Source organism: Macaca thibetana, chromosome 11, assembly GCF_024542745.1.
Source record: "Macaca thibetana thibetana isolate TM-01 chromosome 11, ASM2454274v1, whole genome shotgun sequence".
NCBI lineage: Eukaryota > Metazoa > Chordata > Mammalia > Primates > Cercopithecidae > Macaca > Macaca thibetana.
Genome location: NC_065588.1, coordinates 2,968,525 through 2,984,653, shown reverse-complemented (window position 1 = coordinate 2,984,653; position 16,129 = coordinate 2,968,525). Strand labels below are relative to the sequence as shown.

General features: G+C 48.2%; 1 protein-coding gene across 1 annotated transcript; it reads right to left on the bottom strand.

Annotated features, from left to right (window-relative positions):
* Positions 1 to 1,155: 1,155 nt before the first annotated feature.
* Positions 1,156 to 16,093, bottom strand: RHNO1 (RAD9-HUS1-RAD1 interacting nuclear orphan 1). The gene is made up of 3 exons (XM_050747121.1): positions 16,024 to 16,093; positions 5,132 to 5,383; positions 1,156 to 2,760 (listed from the first exon to the last, which is right to left on the bottom strand). The coding sequence occupies exons 2-3, from the start codon at positions 5,297 to 5,299 to the stop codon at positions 2,206 to 2,208; spliced, it is 723 nt and encodes a 240-aa protein (XP_050603078.1). The 5' UTR covers positions 5,300 to 5,383; positions 16,024 to 16,093; the 3' UTR covers positions 1,156 to 2,205.
* Between the last annotated feature and the right edge of the window lie 36 nt (positions 16,094 to 16,129).

Sequence of the window (16,129 nt, the reverse complement as noted above, 5' to 3'; positions counted from 1 at the left end):
TGCCTGGGACTCGTCCGCCGCGCGGCCAGCGGGCGAGTCCGGTCAGAGGAGTGGCCCATACCCCACCAACCGCCACGCACGCACCGGCTTCCCGCACCCCCGCCATTTTTACCGAGCCCACCCGGAGCGCTTCCCTAGGTCTGCCCTGTGAGGATGTACAGACCTCTGTCACTTCCCATTCTGGCCCCTGCCCTGATACCAGAGGCCTTCGTGGACCCGCTCTGGTACCCTCTCCACTCCGCCAGTCACTCCCAGTGAAACGCATCTTCCATAGGCTGGCCTTGACCTTCAACTGCACACAACTCCTTAAGCTTCCCATACTCCAGCCCAAGCTTGACCTACTCTACAGACTCCCCTAAAGCACACGAGGGAATCCGGAGACTCTTTCTTTTTTTGAGACAGGGTCTCACTGTCTCGCCCAGACTGCAGTGCAATGGCCCAATCTCAGCTCACCGCAACCTTCGCCTCCCAGGCTCAGGCGATTCTCCTGCCTCAGCCTCTGAGTACCTGGGATGACAGGCACAGACCACTACCGCCTGGCTACTTTTCGTATTTTTGGTAGAGATAGGGTTTCACCATGTTGGCCAGACTGGTCTCTTTACTCCTGACCTCAAATGATCCACCTGCCTCTGCCTCCCAAAGTGCTGGGATTACAGGCATGGGCCCGTCCTGGAGACTGTTTCCATCTACCTTTCTACAGCCTGTGGGCCTTCCTCAAACATCCATAGCCCACAGTGGAAGCCCCTGTCTAAAAGTGTACTCTGTCTCCATAAATCCCGTCCCCTTTCTCCCTACCGACATGCACATCATCCCTACAGAACATCCTAAGTCCTGACGAGTCTCTGCACAAATGGCTTTATGGCATTCTAAGGTCAAAGTTGTCTCCCACATTGGTTTTGAACCTACAAGTTAGAACTTTAGGAGGCACACGCTGAGTGGACCGTTACACTGCCTGGGTCAGCCTGCACTCACTGTGTGACCCTGTGTATGGTTCATTCTCTGCGTCAAATTCCCATCTGTAAAATATGCAGAGTAATCCCTGCTTGATCTAGTTGGGGCTGGACCTGACACAGTAGGTCCAGCTGAATGAATGCTGGATGAATGGGGTTTAATGAGATGTACTTATCTGAGTAAAAGGCCATCTGAGACATTGGGTTGACTAGGGAAGTCCTTCTGCATTAATTACAATAAGTAATATTCATTGAAAACTTTCCTTATTTATTTATACACAGTTGAACAGTTACTCTAAGAAATCATTTTCCCACCCTATTTAATATTGATAGATTTCTTCAGTTAGAAACAAAAACTCAAAACATAGGCAATCCTAAAGAACTCATCTACGTCCCCTTTATCTTCCCTGATCTCATATAGTCCCTAAAACAGGGCTTGCTGCCCTTTCTTCTTCTTGCCTTTTCAGCAGATGAGTCAAGGTTGCAGAGGTGGCAGTCAACCACAGAGTCACAGAGTTTGATTTTTTTCCATCCATCAGCTCATAGAAGCTGCCATTGAGCCTGACAAGAGCTGGTACTCAAAAATGCAGAATGAATTGGTTTGAATGAGGTGATTAAAGGATTAACGAGTAGTGGTTAAGGAGACAAAGACCTTTAGTGGATGGGGTAATATTGATGTATTACTGACAGAAGCAGGATTCTCTAAAAAAACTTTCTGTAGCCATTTACTTACATACATTTTAAAGAGTTACTACAAGATATTTTAAAAATTTAAACAGTTAATACAAGAAAAATATAAAGTGAATAGTTCATGACACTAAACTCAACTGTTCATGACACAAAGTATCTTAGAAAACAAATCTCGGCTGGGCGCGGTGGCTCACGCCTGTAATCCCAGCACTTTGGAAGGTCCAGGTCAGCAGATGAATTGAGGTCAGGATTTTGAAACCAGCCTGGCCAACATGGAGAAACCTCATCTCTACTAAAAATACAAAAAAATCAGCCAGGCATGGTGGCAGGTGCCTGTAATCCCAGCTACTGGGGAGGCTGAGGCAGGAGCATCGCTTGAACCCAGGAAGTGGAGGTTGCAGTGAGATGCGATCATACCACTGCACTCCAGCCTGGGCAACAGAGCGATATTACATCTCAAAATACAAAACAAAATAAAACAAACAAACAAAAAAAAACCTGGGAATTGAATTCCTTTATGACTCCAAAAAACATGTCTCTTTTCTATTGAGATTGCTGATGGCAGTCAGCTTTTCACAAGGAATTGGCTTCTGCTCAGCTTCCCTCTCTCCCTGAGGTAAGCAAGCAGGTGCTGTCGTCTCCTCCACGTGACCTTTATTCCATACTTGTCTTCGGGGGTGTCCTCAACCAGAACAGGTCCAGGCTCTGGGCTATCAGGAGTGCCAGTGTGAAGAGAGCAGCTTGGAAGGCTATTTTCCTTCTGATCCCGGGGAATGAGTTCTTCCTTCACAGACGATGACTCTGGGGTCTGGATATCAGGTGGAATGAACACATAAGGTAAGCTCTGAAGTGCCTGTGCTGACATGTCCCCACAGCTTTGGGGACTGAGCACTGGAACTAAGGGTCTTCTGGAAACATCCTTTTCTGATTCACTGGGGCACTCCCGGATTAAGGGGATCCCCAATGTCTCTGAATTGGAAGACTGCGGACTCTCAAAAGTTAGATGTGGAAACTTGGAGGTGGTAGATTTTCGACTTGAATGTCTCGCCCGGTTTTGGTGGTGGTGTTTCCGGTAGGCTGGGAACAAGCTTCCTGCTGTTGTATCAAAATCAGGTGATACCTTAAAAAAAAAAAAAAAAAAAGTGAGGTGAGCCTAACTAAGTACTAACCTAAGAGAGGAAACTATATCTGATGACCAGACTCTTAAATCGGGGTCTAATGTAGTAATGAACACAAAACTAAAATAGCTGTCTAATGGGATAGTAACAGGATGCTTTCGGCAAATTCTTCCATCTCTCTGGCCTTCAGCTTCCTCGTGTGTAGGAAAGGGGATGATGTCTCTTTCCGTTCATCTCGCCACAGGGATATAACGTTTTCCCCTGGGATGGAGTCTCACTCCGACATCTAGACTGGAGTGCAGTGGCGTAATCTCAGCTCACTGCAACGTCTGCCTCCCAGGTTCCAGCGATTCTCCTGCTTCAGCTTCCTGAGTAGCCAGGACTACAGGCGCCTGCCACCACGCCCAGCTGTGTGTGTGTGTGTGTGTGTGTGTGTGTGTGTGTATATATATATATATATTTTTTTTTTTTTTTTGAGACAGAGTTTCGCTCTTGTCACCCAGGCTGGAGTGTAATGGCACTCTGCTCTGCTCACTGCAACTTCTGCCTCCCTGATGCAAGCAATTCTACTGCCTCAGCTTCCCGTGTAGCTGGGATTACAGGCACGCACCACCATGCCCAGCTACTTTTTGTATTTTTTGTAGAGACGGAATTTTACCATTTTGAGCAGGTTGACCTTGAACTCCTGACCTCAAGTGATCCACCTGCCTTGGCCTCCCAAAGTGCTGGGATTACAGGCATGAGCCACGGCACCCAGCCAATTTTTGTATTTTTAGTAGAGTCAGGTTTTTGCCATGTTGGTCAGACTGGTCTCAAACTCCTGACCTCAAGTGATCCACCCGCCTCAGCCTCCCAAAGTGCTGGGATTACAGGCGTGAGCCACAATGACTGGCCTAGATATAACTTATCTTTAAACTTCATGAGGGTAGAGACCAGCGGTCTTGTTCTTGATTCCCAGCACCTAGCAGAATGCCTGGAACAAAGAAGGCCCTCAGTAAATAATGCAAAGCCAACTCCAAGCACAGGGGGGAGGAACTAGCAGAGGACCTGGCATATAATGACTGTTCAATAAATGTTCATTCCTACTCTCATCCACAAGATTCTGATGTTTAGGTTTCTTCCACAGTCCTGTAGCAGGTATTATGGTTCTTCCAAGCAGTCTTGAATAAGTTACATGTATTAAATACTCCCAAGCCAAGCTTATGTTTTTGTCTGGCCCTTTTACTATACTACTTTCCCGTTGTATAGTAGCTATATTCTCTTCCCAGGGCTTCTGCTTCTTTTTTTAATTTTTTTTTTGAGACAGGGTCTCACGCTGTTGCCCAGGCTGGAGTGCAGTGGCAAATCTTGGCTCACTACAGCCTTGACCTCTAGGCTCAAGAGATCTGCCCACCTCAGCCTCCCAAGTAGTTGGGACTACAGGTACACACCACCATGCCCAGCTAATTTTTCTATTAATATTTTTTAGTAAAGATGGGGTTTTGCCATATTGCCTAGGCTGGTCTCGAACTCCTGGGCTCAAGCAATCCTCCTGTCTTGGCCTCCCAAAGTGCTAGGATTACAAACATGAGCCACTACACTTGGCCTCTCTTCCCAGGGCTTTTAAGCGGTCAAAATATGACATATGCTATTCTTATGGGATTTTTATTTTTCAAGGCTCAATCCGTTAAACAATAAACAGAGTGTCTAGCTAGATACACCACCTTTCACGTGAGGTTTGGGGAACAATCTCATTTTTAACTTGTTCTGCCATTGATCTGGCATTCTCACCCAGCTAATGGGTAAAAAACTTTTACACTGAACTCTTTCAGAGGAAAATAGGGGAAGAGAAAGACTCCAGTTCCCACTAACCCATTCCTCAGTTTGAACTGAGAAAAGAAGATGTACCAGGGAAGATGGCTGGCCACAGACAGAAAGAATACATTAACTCCTTGCCCCTGCCCCCATGAATCTTATTCTTGAGACCCTGGTTCAAGGGGAAGAAGAGTCAGCATTCTGGAAAACCTAACAGAGTAAAAGTCAAAGTAGGCCAGGCATGGTGGCTCACGCCTGTAATCTCAGCACTTTGGGAGGCCGAGGCAGGCGGATCACGAGATCAGGAGATCGAGACCATCCTGGCTAACACAGTGAAACCCCATCTCCACTGAAAATACAAAAAAATTAGCCGGGCGTGGTGGCAGGCGCCTGTAGTCCCAGCCACTCGGGAGGCTGAGGCAGGAGAATGGCATGAATCCGGGAGGTGGAGCTTGCAGTGAGCCGAGATCGCACCACTGTGCTTCAGCCTGGGCGACAGAGCAAGACTCCATCTCAAAAAAAAAAAAAAAAGAAAGAAAAAAAAAAAAAAAAGGCAAAGTAATAATCCCATGGGCCTACCCAGGAAGTGATGGTGCTGTGGTCAATGGGCTTGCTGGGCACCTGTCGAGTGTGAGTGATGGGAAGCTGTGTAGATGCACAGCTGTGTTTGGGGCCCTCCAGTGGTTGATGGTGGAACAGCAGCTGGGCTTTCTGGGAAGGCTGGCGGCGTTTTTTTCTGGGAGGCATCAACCGGTGAATGAGGAACAGTTAGTAACCACATGATGCTGTTAGCCTTCGGGTTGGGTGACAGGCTCCAATTCCAACCCATGCCTGTAGAGAAGAAACAAAAGCTGAGAACAAAGAATTCAGATGATTCCCTAGCTCCTCCTGATCCTCTGCCAGCCAATTCTACCATAAACCTCAAGGCTGTGGGGAGCACAGCCTCCTATACCTACAACCATCAAGCAAAACACAATATTCATATTCAACATTCATCTAACGAACATTTATTATGTGCTAAGTGTCATGCTGGGTGCTGAGAATTTAAAGATGAATAACCATTTATTCAACAATCATTTACTGAGTGCCAAGCATTTGCAGTGATACAGAGGTCATCCCTGTTTCGAGGAGCTGAAAGTCTAGCAAAGGGAAACGGACATTCACAACACAGTGTGAGAATACGATATGGTTCCATTCATTCCAAAGGAGGCTTTCTGGACAAGAAGATACCTGACCTAGGTATGAAAGGCAGAGAAGAAACAAACAAGCAAGGAGGGCACTCCAACCTGAGGAAGAGTGTACACAAAGGCACGGAGAGGAGAAGGAGTATTGTGAATTCTGGGAATTACAAACTCAATGTATCTGGACACAGAGTATGAAAAGAAAAATGGCAGGAACTGAGGATAAACATGGTGTCAGGCTGAGGTAAAAAACAAAACAAAACAAAACAAAAAAACAGGTGACACGGCTGGGGGAGGGGGCTCACGCCTGTAATCCCAGCACTTTGGGAAGCCGAGGCAGGCAGATCACCTGAGGCTGGGAGTTCGAGACCAGGCTGGCCAACATGGTGAAACCTCGTCTCTACTCAATATACAAAAGTTAGGCTGGGAGTGGTGGCTCATGCCTATAATCCCAGCACTTTGGGAGGCTGAGGCGGGCTGATCACTTTACGCCAGGAGTTCAAGGCCAGCCTGGCCAACATGGCAAAATCCCACCTCTACTAAAAATACAAAGCTTAGCTGGGCGTGGTGGCACATGCCTATAGTCCCAGCTACTCAGGATGCTGAGGATCACTTGAACCCAGGAGCTGGAGGTTGCAATGAGCTGAGATTGTGCAACTGCACTCTGACCTGGGCAGCAGAGCTAGACTCTGTCTCAAACAAACAAACAAACAAATAAAAAAGATGTATTTTAAAAAATAAAAAAGGAGGCCGGGCACAGTGGCTCACGCCTGTAATCCCAGCACTTTGGGAGGCCAAGGCGGGCGGATCACGAGGTCAGGAGATCGAGACCACCCTGGCTAACACGGTGAAACCCCGTCTCTACTAAAAATACAAAAAATTAGCTGGGCATGGTGGCGGGCGCCTGTAGTCCCAGCTACTCGGGAGGCTGAGGCAGGAGAATGGCGTGAACCCAGGAGGCGGAGCTTGCAGTGAGCCGAGACTGCGCCACTGCACTCCAGCCTGGGTGACAGAGCGAGACTCCGTCCCCCCCCCCCCAAAAAAAAAAAAACAAAAATTAAAAAGGGTGTAGTGGTGCACGCCCGTAATCCCAGCTACATGGGAAACTGAGGTAGGAGAATCGCTTGAACCTGGGAGGTGGAGGTTGCAGTGAGCCGAGATTGCACCACTGCACTCCAGCCTAGGAGACAAAGCGACTCATCTCCAAAACAAACAAACAAACAAACAAACAAAAAACAGGTGACACCATATGAGTTTAGACTTTAAGCAGAAGAAGAATTTGAGCCCACCTGGCTTTTAAAAATTTTTTCACTGCAGATGTCAAATATGCACTAAAGTGGACTGAATAACATAATGGGCCCTGTGTACCGATCATCCGGCTCCAGTAACTATCGGTTAGCCAGGCTAACCGTGACCCATCTACACCCCAGCCACTTCTTCTATCCCTGGATTATTTTGAAGAAAATGTATTCGGCCAGGCACAGTGGCTCATGCCTGTAATCCCAGCACTTTAGAAGGCCAAGGTGAGTGATCACCTGAGGTCAGGAGTTCGAGACCAGCCTGACCACGTGGAGAAACCCTGTCTCTAAGAAAAATACAAAATTAGCTGGGTGTGGTGGCACATGCCTGTAATCCCAGCTACTCGGAGGCTGAGGCAGGAGAATCGCTTGAACCCGGGAAGCAGAGGTTGTGGTGAGCAGAGATCATGCCACTGCACTCCAGCCTGGGCAACAAGAGTGAAACTCCATCTCAAAAAAAAAAAAAAAAAAAAAAAGAAAAGAAAAAGAAAAAGAAAATATATTCTATGATTCCCATTAATACGACTAAATAAATACATAAATGCTTTAACATTAACAAATATCCAGCCAGCTAGTGTTCCCATTTTCTTTTTTTTCTTTTATTTCGAGACAACATGATCATGGCTCACTATAGCCTTAACCTCCCAGGCTCAGGCGATCCTCCCACCTCAGCCTCCCAACTAGCTAGGATTACAGCACGTGCCACAACGCTGGCTAATTTTCATATTTTTGTAGAAATAGGATTTTGTTGTGTTGCCCAGGCTAGTCCTGAATTCCTGAGCTCAAGCGATCTGCCCACCTCAGCTTTCCAAAGTACTGGGATTACAGGTGTGAGCCACCACACCCCAGGTTTTCTATGTCTTTTTTTTTTTTTTTTTTTTTTTTTTGAGACAGAGTCTCGCTCTGTCACCCAGGCTGGAGTGCAATGGCCGGATCTCAGCTCACTGCAAGCTCCGCCTCCTGGGTTCACGCCATTCTCCTGCCTCAGCCTCCTGAGTAGCTGGGACTACAGGCGCCTGCCACCTCGCCCGGCTAAGTTTTTGTATCTTTAGTAGAGACGGGGTTTCACTGTGTTAGCCAGGATGGTCTCGATCTCCTGACCTCGTGATCCGCCCGTCTTGGCCTCCCAAAGTGCTGGGATTACAGGCTTGAGCCACCGCGCCCGGCCTGTCTTTTTTTTTTTTTTTTTTTTTTTTTTTTTTTGAGACAGGGCCTCGCTCTGTCACCCAGGCTGGAGTGCAGTGGTGTGATCATGGATCATTGCAGCCTCGACCTCTAAAGCCTAAGCCATCCTCCCACATCAATTTCCTGAGTAGCTGGAACTATAAGCGGGCACATTGCACCTGGCTAACTTTTTTAAAAACATTTTTTGTAGAGATGAGGTCTCACTGTGTTGCCTAGACTGGTCTCAAACTCCTGGGCTCAACCAATCCGTCCCTCCTCAGCCTTCCAAAATGCTGGGATTACTAGCAATTCTTCAGATAGGCCTTCCCTAACAACTACATCCAAAATAACAGGCAACTCAACCTCTTGATCTGTCTGATTTTTCTCTATACTTTTTTTTTTTTTTTGAGAGGGAGTCTCGCTCTGTCGCCCAGGCTGGGGTGCAGTGGCCGGATCTCAGCTCACTGCAAGCTCCGCCTCCCGGGTTCCCGCCATTCTCCTGCCTCAGCCTCCCGAGTAGCTGGGACTACAGGCGCCCACCACCTCGCCCGGCTAGTTTTTTGTATTTTTTAGTAGAGACGGGGTTTCACCGGGTTAGCCAGGATAGTCTCGATCTCCTGACCTCGTGATCTGCCCGTCTCGGCCTCCCAAAGTGCTGGGATTACAGGCTTGAGCCACCGCACCCGGCCTTCTCTATACTTTCATCTTTTGAGACGGAGTCTCACTCTTTCGCCCAGGCTGGAGTGCGGTAGCTTGATCTTGGCTCACTGCAACCTCCACCTACTGGGTTCAAGCAATTCTCCAGCCTCAGCCTCCCCAGTAGCTGAGATTATAGTCACCTGCCACCATGCTCAGCTAATTTTTATATTTTAAGTAGAGATGAGGTTTCATCACTTTGGCCAGGCTGGTCTTGAACTCAGTTGAGACCTCAACTGATCTACCTGCCTTGGCCTCCCAAAGTGCTGGGATTACAAGCATGAGTCACCATGCCTGGCCCCTCTGGTAGCCTTCTAACTGAGTTCCCTGCTTCCTTTTTCCACCCCCATTTCCAACCTGACTTTTCTCACAAGGTGCCTAGAGCATCTTTTTTTAAAGTTTTTTTTTAATTATTATTTTTTGTAGACACAGAGTCTTGCTTTGTTGCCCAGACTAGTCTCAAACGCCTAGGCTCAAGCAATCCTTCTGCCTCAGCCACCCAAAGTGTTGGGATTACAGGTATAAGCCACCACGCCTGGCCCAGATCAACTTTAATAAGGGCTTCTTTAGTGGAATGGTGGGACACAAGGTTGAATGCAATAGGTAGAGAGGTGAAAGAGTTGCAGCTGAGCATGCTGGAAAGTCACACAACAGAGCAGGTTGGTTCTATGCATTCGTGATCCATTCAATCAACAACAAAAAATAACTTGCTTTGACTTATGTGACTAGGCAGTAGAGATACAGGTAAAGAAAAAAAAGGATGACGTTTCTATTTTTTTTTTTTTTTTTTTGATGGAGTCTTGCTCTGTTACCCAGGCTAGAGTACAGTGGCACAATCTTGGCTCACCACAACCTCCACCTCCTGGGTTCAAGCAATTCTTCTGCCTCAGCTTCATAAGTTGCTGGGACTACAGGCACACGCCACCATGCCCAGCTAATTTTTGTATTTTTAGTAGAGACGGGGTTTCACTATTTTGGCCAGGCTTGTCTCGAACTCCTGACCTTCTGATCTACCTGCCTCGGCCTCCCAAAGTGCTGGGATTATAGGCGTGAGCCACCATGCCCGGTCAAAGTTTCTATTCTTAAGGAACTAACATCTTATGGAAAACACAAAAAATATATATATCCATTTGTTCATTCATTCATTCAAAAAATATTTACTGAGCGCCTACTGTGTGCTAGACACTGTTCCAGGTGCTGAAAATATATACCAGAGAATAACATGCCCTCTGCCCTTGTGGTGCTTACATTCTAGTTGGAAAGGAATAAAAAGTATAGAGAGGCCGGGCACAGTGGCTCACGCCTGTAATACCAGCACTTTAGGGGGCTGAGGGGAGCAGATTACTTGAAGTCAGGAGTTCAAGACCAATCTGCCCAACATGGTGAAACTCCGTCTCTACTAAAAATAGAAAAATTAGGCCGGGCGCGGTGACTCAAGCCTGTAATCCCAGCACTTTGGGAGGCCGAGACGGGCGGATCACGAGGTCAGGAGATCGAGACCATCCTGGCTAACATGGTGAAACCCCGTCTCTACTAAAAAATACAAAAAACTAGCCGGGCAAGGTGGCGGGCGCCTGTAGTCCCAGCTACTCCGGAGGCTGAGAAAGGAGAATGGCGTAAACCTGGGAGGCGGAGCTTGCAGTGAGCTGAGATCCGGCCACTGCACTCCAGCCTGGGCGACAGAGCGAGACTCCGTCTCAAAAAAAAAAAAAAAAAAAAAAGAAAGAAAAATTAGCCAGGCGTCATGGCACACACCTATAATCCCAGCTACTCGGGAGGCTGAGACAGGAGAATCACTTGAATACGGGAGGCGGAGATTGCAGTGAGCGGAGATCACACCACTGCACTCCAGCCTGGGCAACAGAGCGAGATTCGGTCTGGAAAATAAACAAAAAGCTACCACAGGAATCCAGTGGAAAGATGCAGTGGTAGCAATGGCTATAAGGGAGGAGACCACCCCTCATATTGTCTTATGCCCAATTTCTGCCTCCAAAGAAAGAAAAAGTAAAAACTAAAAGGCAGAAATGAAATCCACAAGCAGACAGCCTGGAGCCACACCCTGGGTCTGGTAGTTAAAGATTGACCCCTGACCTAATTGGTTATGTTATCTATAGATTACAGACATTGTATAGAAAAGCACTGTGAAAATCCCTATCTTGTTTTGTTCTATCTAATTACCGGTGCATGCAGCCCCCAGTCACTACCCTCTGCTTCCTCCATCGATCACGACCCTCTCACACGCACCCCCTTAGAGTTGTGAGCCCTTAAAAGGGACAGGAATTGCTCACTCGGGGGGCTCAGCTCTTGAGACAGAAGTCTTGCTGATGCCCCCGGTCGAATAAACCCCTTCCTTCTGTAACTCGGTGTCTGAGTTTTGTCTGCGGCTCGTCCTGCTACAGCTATAGTTTTGAAATTCATGACTTGCTGAAAGTCATCAGTACGTTGCTCAGCAATCCTGTTTCCTTGATCAACTCATTCTCCACAAAGATTATCTTAAAATTTCTCCAAGCTAGGTGCAGTAGCTTACGCCTGTAATCCCAGAACTTTAGGAGGCTGAGGTGGGAGGACTGCTTGAGGCCAGGAGTTCAAGACCAGCCTGGGCAACATAGTTAGACCTTGTCTCTACTAAAAATGTAAAAGAATAATTAGCTGGGCATGGTGGCATGCACCTGTAGTCCCAGCTACTTGGGAGGCTGAGGTGGGAGGATCACTTGAGCCTGGGAATTTGAAGATGTGATGAGCTATGATCATGCCACTGCACTCTAGCCTAGGTGACAGACAGACCCTATCTCAAAATAAATAAATAAATAAAGTGGAAAATTTTTTTCTTTGTTTTGAAACCAAGTCTCACTCTGTTGCCCAGGCTGGAGTGCAGTGGCGCAATCTCGGCTCACTGAAACCTCCTCCTGGGTCCAAGTGATTCTCCTGCCTCAGCCTCCCAAGTAGCTGGGATTACAGGCACCCTCACCACACCCAACTAATTGTAGTATTTTTTAGTAGAGATGGGGTTTCACCATGTTGGCCAGGTTAGTCTTGAACTCCTGACCTCAGGTGATCTGCCCACCTCGGCCTCCCAAAGTGCTGGGATTACAGGCGTGAGCCACTGCGCCCAGACTGAACATTTTTAATTTTTAAAATCATTTTTAGAGATGGGGTCCTGTTCTGTTGCTCAGGCTGGAGTACAGTGACACGATCATTGCTCACTGCAGCCTCAAACTCCTGGGCTCAATAGATCCTCTTGCCTCAGCCTCTCAAATAGCTGGGAATATAGACAAGTACCACCACACCTGATTAGTTTCTCATTTTATTTTTTGTAGAGATGGGGTCTTGCTATGTTGCCCAGACTGGTCTTGAACTCCTGGGCTCAAGTGATTCTCCTGCCTCAGCCTCCCAAAGTGCTAAGATTCCAGGTGTGAACCACCACACCCTGCCCACTTTATCTTAGAGTTTTCTCTTAACAAATGACTTGACTTCCTACTTGACAAAGAATACAGAAGACATCAAAGGAAATACTTTCATTTTCCAGAAAGCAAACATAGAAACCTATGCATATCAGCGTTTAACTTCTGTTATAATTAGAGGTCAGTTCATTCTGCTATCCAAGTCCTTCCCCTCTGGTTGTGCTTTGGAGCTGTTCTCACTTGATATACTTTTCTCTGGCAAACTCATCTGCCTGTATTTCAGTACCCACCTAGAAGTAGATGACTTCAATATTTACATATTCATTTTAGAATTCCTTAAGTTTGGGACCCAAATATCCCACTTTCTACCTGAACGGCAACTAGATATTTCTTTTTTTTTTTTTTTTTTTTTTTTGAGAGAGATTCTCGCTCTGTCACCCAGGCTGGAGTGCAGTGGCGCGATCTCGGCTCACTGCAAGCTCTGCCTCCCAGGTTCACGCCATTCTCCTGACTCAGCCTCCCAAGTAGCTAAGACTACAGGCGCCCACCACCACGCCTGGCTAATTTTTTGTATTTTTAGTGGAGATGGGGTTTCACCATGTTAGCCAGGATGGTCTCGATCTCCTGACCTCGTGATCCACCCGCCTCGGCCTCCCAAAGTGCTAGGATTACAGATGTAGGCCACCACGCCCGGCCGCAACTAGATAGTTCAAATGCACCTCAAATTCAACATGTGTAAGGCAGAGCACAGTGGCTCACGCCTGTAATCCCAGCACTTTCAGAGGTCAGGGTGGGCGGATCGCTTGAGCTCATGAGTTTGAGACCAGCCTGGGAAACACAGTGAAACCCAAACTCTACAAAAAATACAAAAAATTAGGTGGGTGCGGTTGTGTGCACCTGTAGTTCCAGCTACTCAGGAGGCTGAGGTGGGCAGATCACTTGAGCCCGGGAGATGGAGGTTGCAGCGAGCTGAGATCATGCCACTGAACTCCAGCGTGGGTGACAGAGTCAGAACTCTTTCAAAAAAAGAAAAGAAAAAAAAAAAAATCAACAAGTTCAAAACTGAACTTGGCCAGGCACAGTGGCTCATGCCTGTAATGCCAACACTTTGGGAAGTGAAGGTGGGAGGATCACTTGAGCCCAGGAGTTCAAGATCAATCTGGGCAACAGAGTGAGACCCTGTCTTTACAAAAAATACAAAAATTAGGCCAGGCACGGCGGCCTACACCTATAAACCCAGCAGTTTGGGAGGCCAAGGCGGGTTGATCACGAGGTCAGGGGGTCGAGACCATCCTGGCTAACATGGTGAAACCCCGTCTCTACTAAAAATACAAAAAAATTAGCCCGGCATGGTGGCGGCACCTGTGGTCCCAGCTACTCGGGAGGCTGAGGCAGGAGAATGGCGTGAACCCGGGAGGCGGAGCTTGCAGTGAGCCGAGATCACGCCACTGCACCCCAGCCTGGGCAACAGAGAGAGACTCAGTCTCCGGGGGGGGGTGGAAATTAGCTGGGTGTAGTGACGTGTGCCTGTAGTCCCAGCCATTCAGGAGGCTGAGATGGAAGGATCACCTGAGCCCAGGAGGTTGAGGTTGTAGTGAGCCAAGGTCATGCCACTGAACTTCAGCCTGGGGGACAAAGTAAGACCCTGTCTCTAAAAAATAAAAAGATGAGTAGAAATAAATATATAAATTTTTTTTGAAAAAAAACTGAACTCATTCTGAGCATTGCTTTGTAGTAAAAAAACAAAAACTGAATTCATGATCATTCCCTTGACAACCCCATCCCCACCTCTTGGCCAAAGTGATTATCTTCCAGGGCCCTTGGTCAGGGAATGGTGTCATTATTCCTTCAGCTATGCAGCCAAAAATCTTGACACTTCTATTTCCCATCCAACCCACCATCAAGCCCTGTCAACTTTACCTCTTAAACATGTTTTCGTAATGCCCCTTTTTCACGCTGTCTCCTTCTTTTTCTTCTCTCTCTCCCCGCCACCATTTTTCAAGCTCCAGCAGTTCTTGCCTGGAGTACTGCAATATCCAACTGTTCTGCCCTAATCCACTCTAGCAAACCCCGCTATAGACTGACCTTTTAAAATGCAAATCTGACCTGGGTTCACTTCTGCTTAAAGCTTATGATTGGCTTCCTTTAATTCTTGGATAAGCACAAAACTTCTCTGTATGGCTAAGGCCCCGCTTCCCCTGGCTCCAGCTTCAACTCACACCACACTCCATTCAGGTCAATTAGCTCAAACTCTTCAGATATTCCCTAGCCTTTGTACTCACTGTGCTTCCTCCTGCCATCCAGCCTTTGCACGCCTGATTCCCTCTGCTTAGCGCGGCTCCCTCCTTTCTTTGTAAAAGGCATCAGATCTCACACCAAGCTCTCATTAGAAAAGCCTTTCCTGTCCTACCTCTCAAGATCTTATTGTAAATACTCAAAGTATCATTAACCTCTCATGTTTCACTTTACAGCAATAATGCCACATTTGTTTGTTCGTTTTGAAGACGGTGTCTTCCTCTGTCACCCAGGCTGGAGTGCAGTGGTGTGATCACGGCTCACCATAGCCTCCACCTCTCGGCCTCAGGTCATCCTCCCACCTCAGCCTCCAGAGTAGCTGAGACTACAGGCATGCACCACCACGCGCCGCTAATTTTTAGTAGAGAAGTGGTTTCGCCATGTTGGCCAGGCTGGTCTCGAACTCGTGACCTCAAATGATCCACCCGCCTCGGCCTCCTAAAGTGCTGGGATTACAGGCGTAAGCCACTATGCCCAGCCCACATTTGTTTATTTGATTCTTTTATTTTATTTTATTTTTTTAGAGACAGAGTCTCACTTTGTTGCCCAGGCTGGAGAGTGCAGCGGTGCAGTCTTGGCTCACTGCAACCTCCGCCTCCCAGGTTCCAGCAATTCTCCTGCCTCAGCCTCCCAAGTAACTGGGACTACAGGCATGTGCCGCCATGCCCGGCTAATTTTTTTTGTTATTAGTAGTAGAGATGGGGTTTCACCATGTTCGCCAGGTTGGTCTCGAACTCCTGACCTCAGGTAATCCGCCCGCCTCGGCCTCCCAGAGTGCTGGGATTACAGGCGTGAGCCACCGCGCCGGGACTATTTGATTCTTTTAAAATATCAGTGCCCCTCTTCCATGATTGGACTGTGAGCCCGGGGGAAGGAAAGAACCTTGTCTGCCATTGTATCTTCAGGACCTGGCGGGACCTGGCACAGAGCAGGTGCTCAACTAGACTGGTTGACTAAGTAAATAAAGAAAGCACCACCGTCTACCATAGCCGAAGGCTTGGCTTTGGGAGGGGCCAAAGACAGGTCAGTACTTGAAGATTTCGCGCAGAGGTAGGGTTCGTGGGGCCGACATTTTTTTCAAGATGGAAGAAAGCTGAGATAATACACAGCCCTCAAAGAACCCTCAGTCTAATCGGGGGGAGCAGACGATCGTTCACTGTACGAAAACGGGGTACGATTTTCCCCAGGAAGGAAATCAACCGAAGCCGACCTTGGAAGAGGGGAGCAGAGCAGCCCGAGGGGAAGCGGGGGCGTGTCGTCCGGCGTGACTATGGCGGCAGGGAAAGCGGACCGAGGGACCCGGGCCTGTCGCGCCGCTTCCGCACGTCCCCAGACTGTCCCTCCGCTCGCCCACCCACGCGGCGGGGACCCCTCCGGCCCCTCCCAGGCCCCACGGCCACTTCTTCCCCCGCAAGCCGGCCCGCGGCCCGCCTTACCAGCCCGGGCCGGACTGGGCCGCAGCTCCTGTCAGACCGCACAGCCTTCGAGCCCGGAACGCCGAGACAAGGCCGGCGCCGATTGGCGACGTTCCGTCACGTGACC